This window comes from Manacus candei, unplaced genomic scaffold (genome assembly GCF_025592945.1).
Source record: "Manacus candei isolate 608988 ecotype Guabito, Panama unplaced genomic scaffold, ASM2559294v1 h1tg000028l, whole genome shotgun sequence".
Classification (NCBI taxonomy): Eukaryota; Metazoa; Chordata; class Aves; order Passeriformes; family Pipridae; genus Manacus; species Manacus candei.
This window is the reverse complement of record NW_026138076.1, coordinates 26142974-26164307: the sequence shown is the minus strand read 5'-3', so window position 1 is coordinate 26164307 and position 21334 is coordinate 26142974. Positions and strand designations below refer to the sequence as shown.

General features: G+C 38.8%; 1 protein-coding gene across 1 annotated transcript in view; it reads left to right on the top strand.

Annotated features, from left to right (window-relative positions):
• The first annotated feature begins 229 nt into the window (after positions 1 to 229).
• The window catches only part of GUCY1A1 (guanylate cyclase 1 soluble subunit alpha 1), a 33901-nt gene continuing 12796 nt past the window's right edge, over positions 230 to 21334 (top strand). The window contains exons 1-2 of the mRNA XM_051790619.1: positions 230 to 341; positions 20538 to 20954. Of these exons, the coding sequence (XP_051646579.1) occupies positions 20706 to 20954 (249 nt within the window). The 5' untranslated portion in view covers positions 230 to 341; positions 20538 to 20705. The remainder of the gene's footprint in view (positions 342 to 20537; positions 20955 to 21334) is intronic.

Here is a 21334-nt window from a genome sequence, read left to right as displayed (position 1 = left end):
GGGGCACTCCCGGGACACCCCGGGGGTGTCGGTGCCGTGCCCGCAGCCCCGCTGAGCCCCGCGGGAGCCCCGCACCTCCGGGCAGCGCTGCGGCGGCGCTCAGCGGGCCGGGCGCGGCTCCCCCCGCCCTGCCCAGCCCGGCCGGGGCCATCGCACCGCCCCCCGGCCGCCGCCCCCGCCCCGCCGCCGCCCTGATTGGGCCCGCGGGGAGGCCCCTCCCGCCGGGCCCCGCCGCGCCGCGCCCGCTCCCCAAATACACCTTGGCGGCGCCGGGGAGCGGCAGCGGCGCCTGCCCAGAGCCCCTCGGTGGGGTTGCGCGGCCGCGGCACCCCCGCGACATGGTGAGTGAGTGAGGGAGGGAGGGAGGGAGGGAGGGAGGGAGGGAGGGAGGGAGGGAGAGAGAGAGAGAGAGAGAGAGAGTGAGGGAGCCTCGCCCGGGGCGCGGAGCGCGGCGGAGCGGGGCGGCGGGGACCCTGGACAGCGCTGGGACGGGGCGCCCCCGCGCCCGCGGGGCTCTCGGGGCTGGGTCTGGATCTGGGTCTGGGTCTGGGTCTGAGTCTCTCCCCCGGCCGTAGTCGGGTCTGAGCCCCGGGATCGGGCGGGGGCTGGCGGGAAGCCCCTCTCCCCTCTGCATCCCGAGCCCCGCTTGCACCGTGCCCCGAGCCAAATATGGTTGTAGGCGAAATCTGCGTGGATTAGGGGCTGGAAGCGCCCGAGGAGCTCGGTGAAGGCTCCGGCCACGAGGGGTACCCCGGCGGCCTTTGTGCTTTGTGAGGCTTTCTAAGAATTCGCGAACTACTGATGCCCGTCAAGCTAATTGAACCCATTCAGACTGGTGTTACTGCGTTAAGCTTTGGTAAGGTTTCTTGTCTGGTTTTTAGAGTAATTCATATGATTGGAGCTCACGAATTAGACACAAACCTGGTATTTCATCACATACCTGATGTTCTAACAATAACTTCATTTTTGCATTTGCTATTCCAATTTTTTTCCCCTAGGAAGAATAAATGAACCCCCAGACTGTGTTGCATTCATTATGATTAACAGTTTTTCACTCAAGTCTCTTAGCGCCCCTATTATTTCTATTTTTCAAAATTTTAGGCTCATAATTCTTTTTCTGAGTGAGTAGGGTTGTTTCTGTGGCTAAAGTTCAGCAACCATTACTAGCCTAGGCCTAGTAGTCCCTTTATAAAATCATCACTATCTATAATCATTAGACACTTGAAAAGTTTTTCTCTCACGTGTAAAGGAGTGCTTTTATACATCTTACGTCCTCTCTCAAGCTTGATCTAATGCTGCTTCTAAAATGGCTCTGTTTTCAGAGCTGGCCACTTATTCTGTGAATGTAGTAAGATGGCTTTCTAAATTTGAAGGATGAATTAACAAGGAAAAGTCCTAAGCAAGGATGCAGTGTATCTGTAAAGCTGTATTTGGGCTACTCGCTTTCACTGGACTACAGGTTACACTGTGCTGCATGTGGGTTGGCCTAAAAAGAAATGGTAAGACATTTGCTAGTTGGAATACTAGTAGGAAAAAGGAAATTTTATTCACTCAGATTTTCCATTATGAAGTCTCGGAATACAGAGCTACAGAAAAATGTAACAGAGGAATTTTTCATAACAAGTGTAAGAGTTTAATTATATTTCTATGAATAGAACGAAGTGTTATACTTATTTGGAAATGGTCTAATCTTAGGGTTTTTTCTAAGACAAAACTCCCAATGGTGCCACTCCCTTTTCTTATAGTTAGAATTAAGATGATTTGTTTCCAAACTACAGAAAGTAGTCGCAAGGAGTCATACACTTTAAATCATATAAATGGGTCTACTGCTTTTCTAGGATCAGGAACAAAAGGTGGTGACAGCCTGTGCTGGGAAGAGATTCCAGTAACAGACTATTTTACACAATTAATCAGAGAAAATAAGCAAGTTAAACGACTGGAGAATGTGTGTGAATGTGTTACAAATGTTCTCTTAATGGTAGAGAAGTTTCTTGCTTGGACTGTGTTGCTCTGGGGTGCTACATATGGCCATACATTCTGCAGCTCTGATGACTGTTCTCTTTGCTTTGCCAGTAGCAAGAACCTTAAATGAGGAATACTGTAGCTGTGATACAAAAACTTTATGCTCCCCATTCTCAAAAGAGAAATGCATTTGCTGAAATCATGCTGCTCTAAAGCAGGGAGGAAAAGTATGGAGGGAGAAAGAAGGGAAGCACATAGAGATTTCTTGATTGCATTTTTTTTTCCTGTGGAATTATGTAGCGTGCAGCTATTTTGAGTTATGACAGTGCAAGACCGTGAGGTGAACATCAGAGGAGAAGGTAAGGAAGTTAGTTCTACAGTGGGGTTTTTTTACCCTTTTTTGACATCAATAAAATGTCTCACCATTCCTTCTCCCACTTGTTCACTTGCTGAGTACTCAAATTATTCAAGTTTTTAATGAACCATTAAAAATGAGAAGTCAGTGTCCATAAAAGTAAGGACTAAAGTCATATATATTTCTCTTATACTGATTAATGCTTTCTTTAAAAAATCTGTCTTTAGCCTTCTATGACAGTCTGTTTCAAAACAGATCCCACAGTGAAATCAAAGCATAAGTAAGAGTCGATAATAAAATCTAATATGCCAAATATCAGTAGCAGTCAAAACCTCATTTTGTCATGCCATAAAAGATAAAGTATCACAGCTACTATGAATATGAATGCCATCTGTTTGAAATTCTCAAAAGAAAATACCGAGACTCAAAATAAGAAATCCAAAAAGCCAAGGTAGAGTTTTTAGCAAATACAGTTGTTTTTCTTTTAACTGAAATGAGTTGTTCAACAAAAGATGTTATAAATTGTATCTTACTTAAAAAACCCCAGAAACTCAAAATCAAGCACCTCAGTTAACTAAGGAAGCAGATGCAGCATTCTAAATTATCCACAAGGAAATATGTATCAGAAGGTATTGGCTGTATTCTGTATCTACTTTGTAGACAAGCAAGAAGTTTCATTTTTTTTTTCATAAAACTTACTCATTTAAGAAAAGTTCAGTATAGGTAAAAAGAAATATTTTAAAATATTTATTGGAAACTACAGGACATGCTTTAAGGAATTTTATTGTAATGTTTAGAAATCATTACATCTCAGTTTGCACATTTTATTAGCATATGAAATTTGAGCCATTGGAGAGCTGCCATTAGGGTTTCTTTGTTGGAATTCCTTGCACATTTTTTACTATTTACTTTCTGAAGATCTTTACTGTCTATGTGTTTATTAAAATTTACTGCATTTATGTAGATGTTTAGCATTTCAATTAAAATTTTTAGCATTTGAAATTGAAATTAGGCCAAATCTCACATTTGGCATTACTTTGAGTATTCTTTTTAGCATGTTTTCAGCATCTGAGACATGGTTGTAATATATATGATGTATATTCAGCACGTCTCGCATGAATACTTGTACGATGAGTAGAGATTCAAGTTTATCACGAAACAGCTGGGGGTTTTTTACGTCAGTTCAGGGCATAGGTCTTTTTTCAAGAAAGCACTACTGCTCAGGGCAGAATGTTAGTATCTATTTAATATTAAAATTACAATAGGATTTAAGCACATGCTTCAATTGACTAGGGCTTCTAGCTATGGCATAAACAACACTTTTTATTACACTTTTTGTAATAAAGGCAGCAAAATTTGCTAGAAACAGCAAATTTTTATAAGGTTTTTGCTTATAAATTCACCTGCTATATTACAGTTGAAAAGACCATATAAATGTCTCTAATGAAACCTTTTGTAATATAGTTGTTGATTGCTGCTCCTTTAGTAATATGCTGTTCTTCCACTTTTTTGGTTGTCCTACTCAGGTGATACCAGTCGTAGGTCAATGCTAGTGTTTCCATGTCATTTTGGCTCCTTTTTTATAGCTTGTATCTTACCACACAGGATAATTACTTATTTTTGGAGATGTGGAGTCTGGAGCAAGCTGACATCCACTCCCTTTTCATAGGAATGCAGGTTTCTCTGCTCTCAGTTGTTCTGCTGCTTCACGACCTAAGTCAGAGCAAATATGTTCTCTAGGGATTAATTTTACGTCACCACAGAGAGTCCTCATCATGTCCTGTTCATTGATTCAGAACCCAAGCACATATATGAGCTTTAGGGCTTCCACAGTCTTAAAGCAAATCTCACCCTACCAGAGCACAGTATTTTGGGATATTCACTTCCAGTTATTTTTCATTCATATTTCCTAATACATGGTAGTTTTGTTAAGTGGAATCATGCTCTTGCTAAGAGTATTACTGCTTTCAGATTTAATTGTGATGTATTTTAACTGACATTCTCATTTGGTTCAAATGCCCACTTCCACGGTTCAGACCCTCACTGCTGCTTGAACTTGGCAGTATTGTGGTAGCCATTATTCTTGATTTTACTGCTCTGACTCTTTAAATTAGTTCCTTTGTATTACTTAAAGTCAATTTGTGAATTGATTTTCTTCTTGCATATTCACACTAGAAGCAGCTGTTCCAAGAGAATGATGCCCTGCTAGTAGAAGTACTCAAACGAGCCCCCTTCTCGTGCAAGTCAGCAGCAGTAGGCTAATTTCTTACAGGCAGAACACTAAGCCTAGATGACAACCAAGCTGTGACCTTATGTGTTATTTCTGGGAGGGTGTTTCTTTCATGAGACCCCCTGTCTGTACCTCCTATGCATATGTATCTGCCTGAACGTGAACAGAATGCTGTGCTGTCCCTGCTTGAGTGACAAGGCTGCTTTTTCTCTGCCCTAAGGAAAGGGGAAAAATGCCTGGAGACTTGCATAGAGCTGTCTAAAACCCTCCCTTGGGACAGTTTGGCTATGCCTTGCACTTTACGCATGGCTATGCCCATTGATTGTTTCAGCTAAGTCCATATAGAAAATAGGTCAGCCATGCAGTGGCTCAGGAAGAGAGCTTTAATTGTGTGGTTGCAATCTAGAAACAGGATGGTGTGCATCATCATGGAACCACTTGCAAAAATGTTATCAAGCATTGTGGAATCTAGCCCTTAGAAAGCTATTTTGTTAGAGAGTTGCAAGGAATATCCCATGCAAGTTACCCAATTGCTTCAGTGTGAATAAAGTAAAAATTTCTTACTAGAAGGCAATGTGCTGAAATTCTTTGATCATTTTCCCCTCCACAAATGGAAATTGAAAGAAACATACATTTATGAAGTGAATCTTTTCTTTAGCCTCATTCTGAGGTATTCAGAACAAAAATTGTTTCATGCTTTTGGGGAAAATATATTTTGTTAGGATCCTCCTGGTGTAATTCTAGAATGTTATTGATTCCAGAGAGTGCAGTAACACTTAGGTTTCTGTGATGCCACATACAGTAGTTGCTGCTAAACTCTCTACTTTTAATGAATAATAGCACAGATATTTTTGAAATCCCAGAAAAAGGTTTCTCTAAAGTATATTGTTGTGTAGTGAGGACTGCCTTTCTAATGCTGACCAAGGTAAATGTGTGTTTAATTTCATTTTAACCTTGCATTTCACTTGGCACTTGATACAGATGGAGACTGACAAAAGTTTTTCAGGGAAAGCCAATTTCCCTCCTCGGCAAATACAGAAAATCTTCACACATGAAAGAGCACTAGTAAAAGCCTGACTACAACAGAGGAACACCTCAGCAAGATTTCTAGTTTGTTACTTGGAAAAATTAGGATTTTGCATTAGCTCATAATTATTTATGTTTTGAAAACTCAAGACAATATAGTCAGGTGGTGTCTTCTGGTTAATAGGGAGGGGCGTCTGCTTACACTAATAGCTGTGTCCCTGACTGCAGGCACCCTGGAGCCTAAAATACTCATTGCAGTTCCTGTTTTAAATAGAACTGCTAAAAATGGCAAAATTTCCATGTCTTTGGAGAAAACATGCATCCATCTGACTTTAAATTTAATTTTTTTTTCTTTTTGCCAAAATTGTCTTCATAGTTGTCTCTTTGCACTGGCAAGCTGAGAACGCAAAACCACTTGCCTTTATGATGAGAAAAATATTTGGTGGACTGATAAACTGTTGAAATTTTGGTGAAAATAGAGCCATTAGTCCACAGAAATCACAAGGCATATCTAGAGGTAGGATTTTAGAATTTCTACATGGGAGGAATGGTATGAAGGGAAGAAAAGTCTTGTGGCTTAAGTAACTTAGCAAGGCTTTTGGTCAACGGGGAGCTGATTTCTTTTCTCAAAAACTTCAGGAAATCTTGACAGAAATAGATGGAATTAAATGCTTATTTTGATGCAGTTAAAGGTTCCCAAACAGGTTGCATGATATTAATAAAACCAGCCAAGGGGAAATGCCTTTCCTTTGAACAATTATAAACCTTCAGAAATAAGAGAGTGACATTAAACCTGCTGTGTGTTAGCCATGAAGATTTAGGGTGAGGACACCTTCCTTGTTCTGCTTTTATATATAGCACCTGCACCCTTTTATGAATTCTGTCTGTAAAATCTATTTGAATTTTACTTGTGTGCAAGTGTTTTGATCCCATCTTTAGTCTTGAAATCTGGCTGCAAATTTTTATAAGGCTTGACCTGATTTTTGTCAATCAGTCAGATCTACTAACTGGCCAAAAAACTTGTGCAATCTCATCTCTTGTGTTATGAGGTCTGGATGCACTTCTTAGCTCAGCTGCAGTCCTTCTTTTGTGATGTTCAGATGCCTTATTTCCCCACCTATAAAAGAGACATCATTATACCTCCTTTCATATCTCGCTTTTTCTGTCTTAGCCAGTCAGAGGGCAAACCCTTCGGGTCAGACATCATCTTTTGGTGTATATTCCTGTATGGCCCTGATCTTAATTTGAGCCTTCTGGGTTAAAGTAAGCAAGTAACAGACCTAACAACAGCAACAGAGAAAGAGCAGAATGCAAAATAACAGTGGCACAATTTCTCTGCTAAGCAACCTGCCCAGGGATGAACTCACCAGACAAAAGGTTAAATACCAGTATTCGAGCGTAATCCTCTGTAGGGATTTTCACTTGTTGACCAAGTATTGATCCCACTGACTGAATGGTGACTTTTGTGAATGTTTAATGAAATATTTCCTTCTGCAGACAAAAACATTTGGTTGTGTTGTATCAACGAAACAGCATAGAGGAGGCCAGTCTTCCAATGGCAAGTTAGGCATGGTGTGCAAAACATTTTAATAGGCTCACAACATTTGTAGTATGACACTGAAAATCTGCAGCTGATCTGAAAACTAGTATCAGCTTCGATCAGCTCCACACTTATTCTGCATGTCACATGCTCCAGGTCTGTGGGAGATACAGCACGATAGCAATAATCTGTGGAAAAAGTAATTGACCAGAACAGTAGTAAATTTTAGAACCCACAGAGGCAAGGCCAGTCAAAGTTTAAAGTGTGCAGTTATACCGTGCATGAGATAGAGGTGGACATCACGACAGTGACTATTGTCTTAGATTAGAGAGGTGCACTAGCAAATACCAGTAAAAAGTGTTTTTAACAGTTGCTTAATATAGGAAATGTCATTTCATTATATTTTCCTTCGAGTTTCTCTTTGAAAATTATTTGCAGTTCTAAGTACTACTAAGTTCTAAGCAAAAATGGGTCTAAACGATAAAATAGAGGGGAATTAAAAGGTAAAGGTATCTTTTCAAATAGACTTTGAAGCGATGAAGAACAAGGAATACTGATGGAATACAGAATTGTGATTTACCCATAGCAAACGCTAAAACAGAACATCTATCCCTGCCCATGTTGTGGGCAGAATTTTATTAGCTCTAAATTGGAATTGGTTAAAAATAAGATAAGAAAGTGCAATGAGAGTACTAGTGGCAGAAATGCATCTAATGGGGATGATGTATTTAAAAAAATAGTTAGATTTTATTGCCACTGTTGTAATTTACAGTATTATAAATGGCTGATCTATCCAATGCTGTAATAAATATGCCAAAAAAAGGCAGCTATATGTTTTATATAAAAAAACACTCACTGTTTTCTTTCCCAACTGTTACACTACAATAATGGAAACATCAATAATCTTTAGTAAAATATTAATAAATGCATTCAGATCTTTAATGCTAAACTTAGGTTTGGTACTCTCTTTTAGCAAAGAAGCTGCATTACTTAGGAATGCAATCCTAATGTCAGTTTAATATAGTATGGGCAGTGTGGGATTTAGATGCCCGTTTATAAATAGAGTTGAAAACCCCGAGCAAAGGTTTACAACATGACTATGCTGCAAAGACACTTGTGATACTGTGATAACTTAATTTCTCCATTGTCATAAGATACTTGTAAAGTTAGTGCTTGTGTCTTGTTAGAACTTGCCAGGTACAAGTACTTAAAACAAATGTTTTGTATTTTCCACAGCACCTAGACTGTAAGCAGAAATGTCAAATGTTTCTGACCCCATGTAAAGGAAGACATACACAGTGCAGCAGACATTTTCCTCCGTTTGTTTTTACCTGCTGAGAGTGCACACTCTGCAAGATTCATGGTGCTTATGAATGCTCTAGAATGCCAAAATGCTTAAAAATATTGTCTTCATCTTAGCAGGAAATTCTTCATGAAGGAGATACTACCTTTTGTTATTCTTAAACTTAGGTCTCTGGTTTATATCTTCTAGGAACTCATGCATCTCATTCCTTCCCTCTGCCCCAGCTATACATGTGGTTTCTCATCTTTTGCCCCCTAGAAGAAGGGGGAACTTGCTATGTAGATCCTCTTTCTGTGCACATAAACAAGCACAGATGGGGAACCTATTATTTGTTACATGATTTCTTTTTTCAAGGGCCCAGACAACAAAAAATCTTTACAGTCAAAGGAGCATATCTTTTCAGGGTAATATTCAAATAACATTCAAAACCTATTTGAAGTACTCCCTGAGTATAGATGCACCAGTATGCAACACAGAAAGTTGGAGACATCCTGTTATTTGCTCTATTTTTTAAATGAACGTGGTTTCTTAATATAATGAAAAAAATAAGTGTTCAGTGGTGGATTTCCATTTTACAGATTTAGAAAACGGCACATGCTGAGTGGTAATTCTTTGACTTTGGTGGGAAATAGCACTTGAAGGACCTTTGGTGTGGGACAGCCTCTACACTAAAAGTGAGTGTTATGGTATCTGGGTGGCTGAAGTGTTGAGACAAAGAAGTTTATCAAATACATTTGACTTTAGTTTGGGTTCTCAACAAAGTAAATGACCCCAGATGACCCCATTGCTACTTCTGTTTAGCTCTCATTCCCATTTGGAGCTCTGTCCTCCAGAGCGAGACTCTCAAGCTGTATTCTCTGCTCATTTTGCCTGGGGACTGAAGCCCAAAGCCTCCCAGCATGAATCATAAATTGCCACACCTTGAACTAAGAACTGCGTGCCCTTACAGTTCCTTATGTCTGTGGTGGCATATGTTTTAATAACATATGCAGTGAAAATCAGAGGATCTTTGAGGTATCGATCATGACACAAAGGAAAATAAATGGCACATAATGCTACTTTGCCACACCTTCAGTAGTGCTAAACAGCGATGAAAAGATACATCCTTATAGCTAAAAAATATCAAATAGTTGAAACCTTGGTCAGTGCTGCTCCCCCAGTTATAACAGATTCATTTAGAAAGATTTAGGATGTTTCAAACCATACATTATACTGATTCAAGTGCATTAGCTGTTGAATTGCAGTTTCTCTTAACAATATCAAGTTGAATATTCAAATCCCACAAAAATAAAAATAATGTCATCCAGCTTCTTTGAAACTCTAGTGTCTGTTTCAGTTCTGGATATTTTTGTGCCAGAGTGCTAGGCACAGACTGCCACAGAAAGAGATGCTTGGCTTGAAATTCTTGTAAATTCCAGTGAAATTCACTGATTTCTGTGGCAGGTGTTTCAGATAAACAGAAATTAAACAGATTAAGAGATATGGAGGAAGGGAAATCCAAGAACAGGTTAATAAAGAACGGTGCAGAAACTGATCAGATAGATATACCAATCACTAGCCTCTAATCTGAGGTACAAATTCAGGGTTTAAGTATCGAGGTAAAGTAAATGCATTTTAACCATAAGCATTCTTCTGCTACTCTTCTCACAAATTCACTTTTGTGACTTTTTGCACAAGGCCCTTGGGTCTTTCTCTCACTGGGTAAATACAGATAATTTTTCCATAAAATAAGTTAGATGATTTTGCCAGAGGACTTGGTTTTTTCAAGACTGGAATCATATTAAAAACTCTTACAAAAAAATATGGTAGTGATTTGAACTAACATGCTTCTGTGCTACTGAACCTGAACTTTGTGCATTGTTTGAACCATGGGGTAATCTTTCTGCAGTTATTCTAGGCAGGGTACCTAGAATTATCCACGATTCTTCATCTTAAAACCTGTATAACTGCATTGGCTGCAATGATATTATCACAGGATTCTTACCAAAGTCTGAAAGATCAAAGCTTTGCTCCATTTCTCAGATGGCATAGATTTTCTATTTTTTTCTAATTTATTTTGCAATATCTGTTGTTCTTTATTATGTGAGAGATAAAAAGGAAAGACGGGAGATACAGACAGGATAAAGGAGCAAGGATGAAAAAACAAGAAGCTACATTTCAATAATGACTTAAGAAGTTTCTTTATAAAGGATCTCACATTTCTAGATCTGAATAACCTGCTATAGTCTGTCCAATACATTCCTTTTGGTTTTAAATAGATATGTCAAAGCTGAATCTCCCATAAATATTTTCAGCTTACTTTTCCACAGGGCCACATTTTCACCTCGCTCTTTACATAAAACTGCCACCAAGGCTAAGGGAAAGTTATTACAGAATAAGTGGTGAACATGGCAGTTACCTCTGAGTTAATTTTGCACTCCTTCTCCCTCCTGCTGTCATTTGCATGTGCTGACTTTTCCTCTGCAAAAGTAATCCGAGAAACACTCTGTGCAATTTGATTTCTTTCAAATGCTTAAAAGAAGAGTAGAATGAATGTAACGGAAGGATTTGAAAGATCAGTAGCTGTGATAACTTCAGCAATTGCACTGGAGACAATAACAAGCATCACAGATTGAACATTTGACAGGAAGCCAAAATCTGCCTCTTGATTTATTTAATTTTTAGTTTTGTTACACAAGTGATATACACCAACAGCGGGCTAACATTAGTTATTAAGTGCGTATTTGTTGTGATTAATTAACAAGATTAATTTCTCTTAATACCACATGTGTAAGCTCAGTATTTCATAAAATCTCTCATCTTTACTTTGCTTCATCATTTTAGTGAAAAAAGAAGCCTGCGTTTTTAAAGTCAATATAAATTCACATATTCACCTAGCTTTCTCTGCTTTAAATGCATATCTGCTGTATTTTCCAGAAGAAAATTAGGAGGAAACTAAACAATATAGTCAAATTGGTATTGTAATGTATTTCTAGAGCATTCAATCTCACAGGATGTGCTAATAACATTTTAAACCATGCTTTTCTAAGGTAAGATCCACTGCTTTTGTGCACTCAAATCTTTAGGCAACAAATGGTTGCCTAAAAGACCAAGGAGAAAAAAAGACTCCAGGCCAGTTTAGGAAGAGATAAGATAAGGGGACAAAAGCTTTAATGAGCCTCCAGGCCACAGGAATACAAACCACCACGCATGTGTCATAGCACCACGCAGGTGCTATGATTTTATAATGATGTCCATGCAGTCCCCAATGATGTCCATCCAATCCCCATTCGACCACCCCCTGGTTCTGCCCCATTCCGCTCTTCGGCACACCCCTTCGGGAATCGAGTCTGGGGGAGTTTGGGACCCCTCTTTCATCATCTTCATCCTCCTCTCATCACATTGAGTCCTTGGAGGCCCCCCAGAGTTCCAGGCTTGAAGGTCACTTTTGCCCGTGTTTACATCTTCTGGTGCAGATGTTAAGGTGTTTTCTGCAATTCCACCTTGAAAAGAAGACTAAACAGCTAAGAGAATTTTGAGGGATTGGTATGGGACGGGGTTTGGTATGTGCCACCATTAAGCTACTGCCGTTAACTTTTACTGGAAAATACTGGTAAGAGATATAATACAGTGAGACAGTAAAAGAATGCATGTTAATTATACTGGTAGAGACCTCAGTGTGAAAATGATACCTGAGTTATGTGCTGCTGTAGTTACTTCTACTGGAAATATCTTTTTTAGAAGAGCAGATTTTTAAAGAGGTGGGCTATGAATAACTATATCTGCCTGTACCATTGTGTGGAAAATGACAGGCCAATCAGTAAAATAAAAAAGGAAGGTACTAATTTACAGTGCACATGGTTAAATCAGCAATTTCAATTAATTTTAAACCTGTTTTGTAGCAGAAACCATCTGTAGGCATTTAATCAAAAAGGAAGGTGCCTTCTAGTCCTGCTCTGCAAATACTATGGAAGAGAACAATTGGGAAAGTAGCTGATTTCTCTACTTCTTCAGAGCTGCCTTTTTTTTTTTTTGCCATGGGATCTACCTAAAGCAGAATCAGTAGCTGCATGATGGCTGTGAAAACACTCCTTTCAGCCATCTATTCTGGTTGAATGCAGATCTTCAATCAATATATTTTTCAGAAAAGTTACGAGGACATGACCTCGCTGCTGCAGGAAAATGAACCATTTTCACTAATTACAAGTTCCTATTATTACCTTCCCATGTATAGTTTTTAACCTTTCTAGAATCTCAAATGACCTCAGTTCTGTGATTGCCATCATATCTGCACACCTAGCTGCAAAAACCCAAAATCAAAAAAACCAAGGTCATATTTTGGTTCAAAAATAAGAAAACATGCAAATCAGTATTTCAGTGACAGCAGTCACAGACCTGTTAGTTTTAATCCTATTCCTGCTATATCCAGAAACATGCTGTTGACTTCAATGGGAGTTGGCATGAGTGCCGAACTATGAATAAATATGAAAGGTAGTTGTCAGTGATTTTCAGTGTGAAAATGATTTTGTAGACATTGTAAACAAGAAGTGACAGGTGGCAAATACCCAGTCAGAAAACTCTGCAATTGAATTCTGCTAATGAAACACTTTACTTTCTACAGACCTAGTTTTCAGACAGTTCTCTAAGATCTATAGAGTTCAGGGAAACTTTTAGTACTTTTATTTATAATACTACTAGTATTTTTACTTATAAAACCTGCTGTTCATTATAATTTAAAGCTGTGAACACAAAGGGAATATTTAACCATATGCACTGTCATTAGACACTACAATCAATGTTTTATATTGCTCTACAATGCTCCAATATATTTGGGAAAATAATAACAATAATGATGTTTATGCAAACCTAAGTGTCAGTTGTGTAATCAGTTACCCATATCAACGTCAGTTAGATCAGTACGTGCATAAGCGTCTTTGAAGAAGTAGGAGGATTTTTCTATCATCTCTAAAGATGCTTCACAGTTAATCCAGACCACGATTCTCAAGTGAGAAGTTACTTCATGCATTAGAAATTTGGAATTTTTAAGCAGTTTATTGTTTAATTTATTATAGAAGATGCATGAATACTAGCTTAAGATTTCACTAATGGTATGAGATAAAAAGTTATCTTTTTGCAGCACTTGCAGAAGCTCAGTTTACTTTTATCACAAAATAATTACAATTGTTTTGTATTTTATTTGCTCCTAAAAAGCATTTTTTGATCTATGAGATAAATAAAAATCAGATTTTGCAGACATTTGAAGGTAAAGGTCCAGTTAAATGAGTAAAATTCTATGCATTTTTAAGTTTGAGAAATCATGCTGTAAGAGTAGGTAGTTGGAAGGAATCAGTAAGCACAACTACTGACCATTACTTCATATTCTAGACCCACAGCGCTTCTCCTTTTGTAGATTCTAATTTAGATTCCGTTGGCTATCGGCAAGACTTTGATCTTTACATTTAACTCCTGCTGCCTGTCAAGAACACTGCATGTCCTCCGGACGAGTTTTAATTCTTGGAAAGAAAAAGTTTTGAAGACATAAACTTCTTTTTCTTAGCTTTTCTCTTACAATTTTTGTGGAAGTATTTTACTTTCAGGGACTGAAAATGCAGATTAATCCTATATTTAGAAATATATTCCTTTAAAGTATGAGAGTAACTTCCAGGTGCTTTAGATTGGTTTTGGTTTTGCTTGTCCTCACTGCAGCACTTCCTCTGTTTCAATTATCTTCCTTTTTTTCCTTACCTGGGCACCTGGATCACTCGAAATCTCATCAGTTATGTCAGTTCAATATCAGGATTTCTCAAAAAAAATCCAAAACCAAACACAAAAATTAAATAGTGCATTGTGGTTACATACAGCAGGTTGTTTCTAGTGTTTGTGAAGTATCTTTAGCTCTGCCTCAGGAAAAATGGCCACGAACAGTCAGGCTCAACAGCTCCCGCAGCATAAGGAGTCCGGGGTTTTCAGGGGTAGTATCTCCATCTAAGGAAGCTGCTTAGCTGATGGTACAAGCCATACTTTGGACCAAGGGTGAGGGTGCACAGATGTGCCACAGCCAAGGGCTGCTACTTCTGCCTAAGAGTGTGACAGGGGAAGCAGAGGATCAGGTGCTGTGAGGCTCCTGCTGGGCTTGCTATGGAGTGTTTTCACAGATAGGTTTTGACTCACAGGAAGAGAATATTTTTCCCACGCTGTCTTCTCAGCATGCCTCCCTGTTATTTGGTTCCAGCATAGGAAAATATTTACCCTACCAAAGTACTTAATGTGATACTTAAAATGGCAAATATGTATTTTATCAGCAACATTTGGGAATCAGTCCTTCCTTTAGCTACATGCCAAAACATGGGTGTAGTAATTAAGGTTCCTCTTGTGCCTTTAATTGAAACCAGAGATGTGGCTGCAATATAGCTTTCACGTCTGGAGTCTGGGCTTCTCTCAGGGGTATGGTTGGATCTAAGGATTTGTTCAGACCATTACAGGGAAATGAGTCAGTCACAAAATCAGTATAAGAAATTCAGTGATACTTTAAAACTAGGGTTTTGCCCTGTCTTCAAGAACACTGGTTTCAATATTAAGGTACAGTGTTTTGTGTTATTACACAAATGCTAATATTTAAAGCAGAAGAAATTTGTGTCTCACGATGACCTTAACTGGCAGTTTTCTATTAGGTATGACTCACTACCACTTAAAAATTTGTAAGATTTGCCTACCTCCTTCAGTTACTTACATCTTGTGCTAAGGAGCAATACCCAAACAAAGTAATACTTTGAAGGTGCGTGCACCCTGAACATGGTCAAGTTAACAATAAAGGAAGCAGCCAAAGAAAGCTTACTTATTTGTGCAGGATTTAATAAGACTATTAAATACTTACTTTGACTTCTTAAAATATTAACTTATATACTGATCTGGATTTGAACAATTTTCTCTGAGTATTTTAGAAACCTCCTTTAAGTCCTTGGAAACAGATCAATCACTAGGGCTTTGATTCTGTTGCTACACACAGCACTTCAGATTAATAAGACAAAATTATAAGATTTAGATATTTTGCTTGTGTTTGCTGATAGGCACCACAGCTGAAGCTGCAATGACCTGCTACTGATAGAATGGGTGATGGGCCCTAAACTGTCTTGTCAAAAAGCAGTGATTTCTGAATCTCTGATTCCGAATTTAGAGCCGATTCACAGATTAGAGCTGAATGGGAATAGCAAGCCTCTGCCTTATGTAAAGGAAAGACAAATTAACAGCTGCTTCTGTGGCGGCAATGGCTTCCACACCTCAGTGGGCATCTGCAAGTGCTGCAATCACTCTCACACTGGAGAAAGTTAGATTGTGTCTTCTGAGTGCTGCAAAGCAAATTAATCTTTTTATAATTGCTCAACATGTTCACCTAACTGATATATGATTGAAAATAAAAAAGTGACATTATATCATTATACCATACTCTGCTTGTCATAAGAGAAAAGTATTTAATGTTGCTTCTAATTTTTGTGTCATGTCCGTAAACTAAGAGTATAAACCACTTTTAGCTACTGTTGAGAAGTGGTATTGCTTAATTATGATAAATGGCTGTGTTACTGTTCGGGGATTTTATGTATGATTGATTAATTGAACTGTATTTCATGACACTCTCAAGAAAGGTTTTAACAGAGGAAATATTCAGAAGCAACTAGTACAAATAAACATACAGGAAGGCATTTTGACTGTAAGACAAGTATAGATGTAAATATACGATGAAATGTTTGCACAAAGCATTTTGAGCACTGTTAAGTTATTCTGCAGCTATGACTATGCTATGTGAAGTCATCTTCATTTTTCTGAGTGGCACAGTGCCATGTTGTATTCAGACCTGGAATAAATTTGTTGCTTGTAGTTTGATCTCACAGCAGATTATTTAATTTTAACTTTCAATTTGTTTCCCAAGGTAACTGACATCAATTAATATGGCAGAGATGGAAAATCCACATTAAACACTGCTGCTCCTCTGGGATGAGCTCTCTCAAAGCATGTTTGGAGTGAAATTAAAACCAGAATATTTTCTCATGTTTATTTTTTTTTTTTTTGTTATGGTCAGAAAATGCCTTTAAACTTTAGGAAAACCGTGAGGGCTGGCGTTCCTCATTCCTGAAACATATCTGCAGATGTTTGACTTAACTTGTGATGTGTGCTACCATCTTTCTCATACCTTTTTATGGTCCATTATACTGAAATTCCTCCTATAATCTCTACACTGGGGATTCATTATCTTCTCCTATCAGACCTTTAACACCACTCTCTAATTACCATCTGAGTGAGACAGATTTTCATATAGCACAATAGATTTTTTTCTGAATATTAGTTACATAAAGTGCAAGATGCACTTAGGATACTAGATGCAAACTTGATGTTTTAATAAAGAAAGACCTAGACTATGCATAGAGTTTTTTTAGTATTTGAATCCTTTGAAGTGTCATGGAATTAGGTTTTCCACTTTGTTTATTTAAAGATGTGATTTAGGGGATTTTGTTGTCGCACAAATCAGGAAGAGTTTTGAATTGATCACTGCTTGAAAATTGTTATACTATTAAATTGATAATGGTTTTAAACTGGGATCTCTGTTATCAAAGACTTAAAATGTTTTAGCAGTTATTTTTTAAATTCAAGATTTCTCTAGAAATTTACAGCCCAAATCCAGCAAAACATGTAAGTAAGATCCATCAAAGCCATAAGTTTTTTTAGCCTTTGACAATGATGCATGTATATATTTATGTTTATTTCAGTACACAGATCAGTCCAACTACAGAAAAGATGGTTCTTTTTGGCTTTTCTTTCATAGTATATTAATATGTGTATATAGTAATATGGGTATATAGTGCCTTCTGAATAAAAGTACTCTTATATATATATATAAAACAATGCTCACAGTATAAAGTATTATGGATAGTTATGTATTTGGAGTCTGGTTCTTGCTTTGAATTTTTCACTGCCTTTTTTGCTACATAGTAGTATTCAGCAATAAAAAATGAAGCATTACTGATGTCCATGCAGCAGAAACAAATGAGTTTCTAAGTAAAAACTGAAATCAGAAATATAGAATGTTATATAAACATTCTTCAGTCTCTTGTTCTTAGCATTGTGTTTATTGATTCTTAAAATAATACTTTAATTTTGATAGATGCCCCCTAGAAGCTGGCCTGACAACATTAGTATTACAGCATACTTTAAAGGGCCTTTTTCTGCCAAATATTTTTTTGCAGCAGCAAATCCAATGAAAGTAGTTTCTGCCTGTTTCTCCTTTTATCCACGCCACTTGTGCTGGGTCTGCAGCACTCCTCTGCTGTGCCATTCATTCCAGCTGTTCTGCTGATAACCTGTATCAGGGAATTAGTTATTTTTAACCCTGATACAGTTGCTGTGTGACCCTAAAAGCCCTTTGGGTGTCTCAGGGGCAGAAACAAGTGGTTTGGTGCACATGCTTATTAAAGCTATAGCGCCTTTGAAAGACATAGTTATTGTCCTATATCTGCAGAGAGAAAAATGTAATACTTAGCTGCTTCCAGAATCACCAAAAACTCTTGAGGATTAGCTTTATAAAGTAGTGTCATATGAGGATGAAAGGATCTGATTCAATAAGATACAGTCAATAGAAAATGAATGAAAGAGCATTTTTCAGATTCTCTAACTGAAATAAATCATAGAATTGTTTAGGTTGGAAAGACCTTTAAGATCATTGAGTCTAACCAGCACTTCCATCTTTACCATTAAATCATGCCTCTTAGCACCACATCTACACATCTCTTAAATACCTCCAAGGATGATGATTCTGCCATTTCCCTGGGCAGCCTATTCCAATTCTGAATGCTCTTTCCATGAACAAATGTTTGTTAATATCCAGTCTGAACCTCCCTTGGCAAAACTTGAGGCCAGTTCTTGTTGTCCTGTCACTTGGTAATCCTCACCTCACTATACTTTCTTTCAGGTCAGTGTAGAGAGCAGTAAGGTCACCCCTGAGTCTGCTTTTCTCCAGGCTAAACACCCCCAGCTTCTTCAAGCTGCCCCTCATACGACCTGTGCTCCAGACCCTTCGCCATCTCCATTGCCCTTCTCTGGACACACTCCAGCACCTCAATGTCTTTCTTGAACTAAAGGGCCCAAAATCGGACACAGGACTTGAGCTGAGTGCAGGGGAACAATCAGTGCCCTGGTCCTGCTGGCCACACTACTGCTGAGACAGGCCAGGATCCATTGGCCTTCATGGCCACCTGGGCACACTGCTGGCTCATGTTCAGCTGCTGTCAACCAGCACCCCCAGGTCTTTTTCCACTGTGCAATTTTCCAGCTACTCTGCCCCCAGCCTGTAGCACTGCATGGGGTTGTTTTGACCCAAGGGCAGGACCCAGCACTTGGCCTTGTTGAACCTTATACCACTGCCCTCATCACATAGATCCATCCTGTCCAAATCCCCCTGCAGAGCCTTCCAGTCCTCCAGCAGATCAACACTCCTCCCCAACTCGATGCTGCCTACAAACTGACTGAGGGTGCACTCAATGCCCTCATCCAGGACATTGACAAAGACATTAAACAGGACTGTCCTCAATCCTGAGCCCTGGGGAACCCCACTATTGACATGCCAACTGGATTTCACTCCATTCACCACTGCTCTGGGCCCAGACATCTAACCAGTTTTTTGCCTGGGAAAGAGTGTGCTTGTCCAAGCCATAAGCAGCCAGTTTCTCCAGGAGAATGTTGTGGGAAATGGTGTCAGTCTTTATTTGAGTAGGGTAGACTTCATCCTTTCCCTCATCCATCAAGTAGGTCACCTTGTCATAGAATGAGATCAGGTTTTTCAGGCAGGTTTTGCCTTTCATAAACCCACGCTGGCCCCCCCCCTGGTTGTCCTGCATGTTGCTGTGTGATGGTACTCAGGATGACATTCTCCATGACCTTCCCTGGCACTGAGGTCAGGCTGACAGGCTGCATCCTCCTTCTGACTCTTCTCATGGATGGACATTACCTTAGCTAATGTCCCATCAACTGGGACCTCCCCAGGTAGCCTAGTAAAGTTAGCCTGGCTGCTGGTAAATGATGGAAAATGGCTTGGTGAGCTCTTCTGCCACTTCTCTTAGTAATCTTGGGTGCATCCCATCAGGCCCCATGGACCTGTGTGTGTCTAAGTCGTGTAGCAGGTCACTGATCACTTTCTCCTGGATTATGGGGGCATCATTCTGCTCTCTATCTCTGTCTTCCACCACAGGGCCTTGGTACCCTGAGGACAACTGCTCTTGCTATTAAAGACTGAAGCAAAGAAAGCACTAAGTACCTCAGCCTTTTTCTCATCCTTTGTCACTATGTTTTCTCCTGCAGCCAACAAAGGATGGAGATTCTCCGTAGCCCTCCTTTTGTTGATGATATATTTGTAAAAATATTTTTATTGTCTTTTACAGCAGTAGTCAAATTAAGTTCTAGCTGGGCTTTGGCCCTGTAACAAACAGGGAACCCTTATTAAAATGAAAAGTGCAGCCTTTTTTTTAAATATGGTGTTCAAAAGTTAGCACCTTAAAAAACATAAAAATCCTTTGATGTTTCCGAGCAACAGCTTCAGTTATGTGGTCAAATTCCCATGATGTTAGTTGTCACCAGTCAGTTGTTTTTACACAAGATGCTAACCTTTGGCTTTGGATGGTTTACTGTTGAAGTGCACATACTAACTTTAGTCATATGTGTCGCTATTACAAAAAGGATTACAAGCATCAAGTAAATGAGATTAAAGTATCCATAACAAATGAGTTTCATTGCACTGTATCAGGTAGTTTTTAATAGCTGCTTATGAAGAATTAAAAAGGTTTTCTCATTAGAATTCTGCTCTTTCAGAAACCTCATCCATCTATGTGACCAAAAATATATCAGATAAAACAAGTCCTCTGCCATAACCACTCCAGTCCCTATTCATCCAAGAACTTAACTGTGCATGCAACTCTAGTTACCTGAAGCATTGAAGTCAGTAGGGGTTACATGCTTGAAAGGGCACATGAGATTAAGTGCTTTCCTGAACAAGGTCCTCAAAAAGCCATTATTTTAATGTACTTATGATAAAACTGGCATGTCATGGGAATTTAGAAGAGAAAATAAATGTTTATAATTTTTTCTTTTTTTTGTTTTGTAGGGGCACACATTTTTTCCTGCGATGATTTATAGCTACCAATAACCTTCCACAGTGGTTGCCTTATCAACTTACTGTTCTGGCATCTTCTGGTCTTGCTAGTAAACAAAAGAGAACTATTTAAGTACAAAGCCAAGTACTCTTAATCTCAAGAGAGAGACTTCGTACAGTATGTTCTGTACAAAACTGAAAGACTTGAAGATCACAGGGGAATGTCCTTTCTCCTTACTGACTCAAGGTCACATTACTGAGGAACATGACAAGGACTGCACAGAAGACAGTTCTAGAGCAGCACTGCCCATCTGCAAAGAAGTCCATGAAAAAGATGGTCAAGCAAACCTTCCACAAAGGAAAACGAGCCGAAGTAGAGTGTACCTGCACACACTAACTGAAAGCATCTGCAAACTAATCTTTCCTGAGGTAAATAGATACTGCATAACAATAAAACTTTAATAGTGTTTAATTATAAATGTTAAAAAAGCATTCTATGCCCGCCTTTATCTGTAAGCCTTTAGAAAGTTGTTTTCATTTCAAAGCTTGTGTTCTTATGTAGTTCTTCATAGTCTAAATCCTCATTTCATCTGCTTCCATTCCTTTTGGATATAATTTGCCACAATCTCTTTTGTGCGCACCATTCCTTCCACTGTATTTCTCTATATATTTGCCTTATATTTGCAATCTTCCACTTATCTTTTTAATTGTTCCTTTTAAATCTGTCTATATCTGTAGCATTTTTTTACATAGAGATACAATTATAGAAACTCTGTCTTGTTACCTAATTATGTAAATTATGGGGTCAT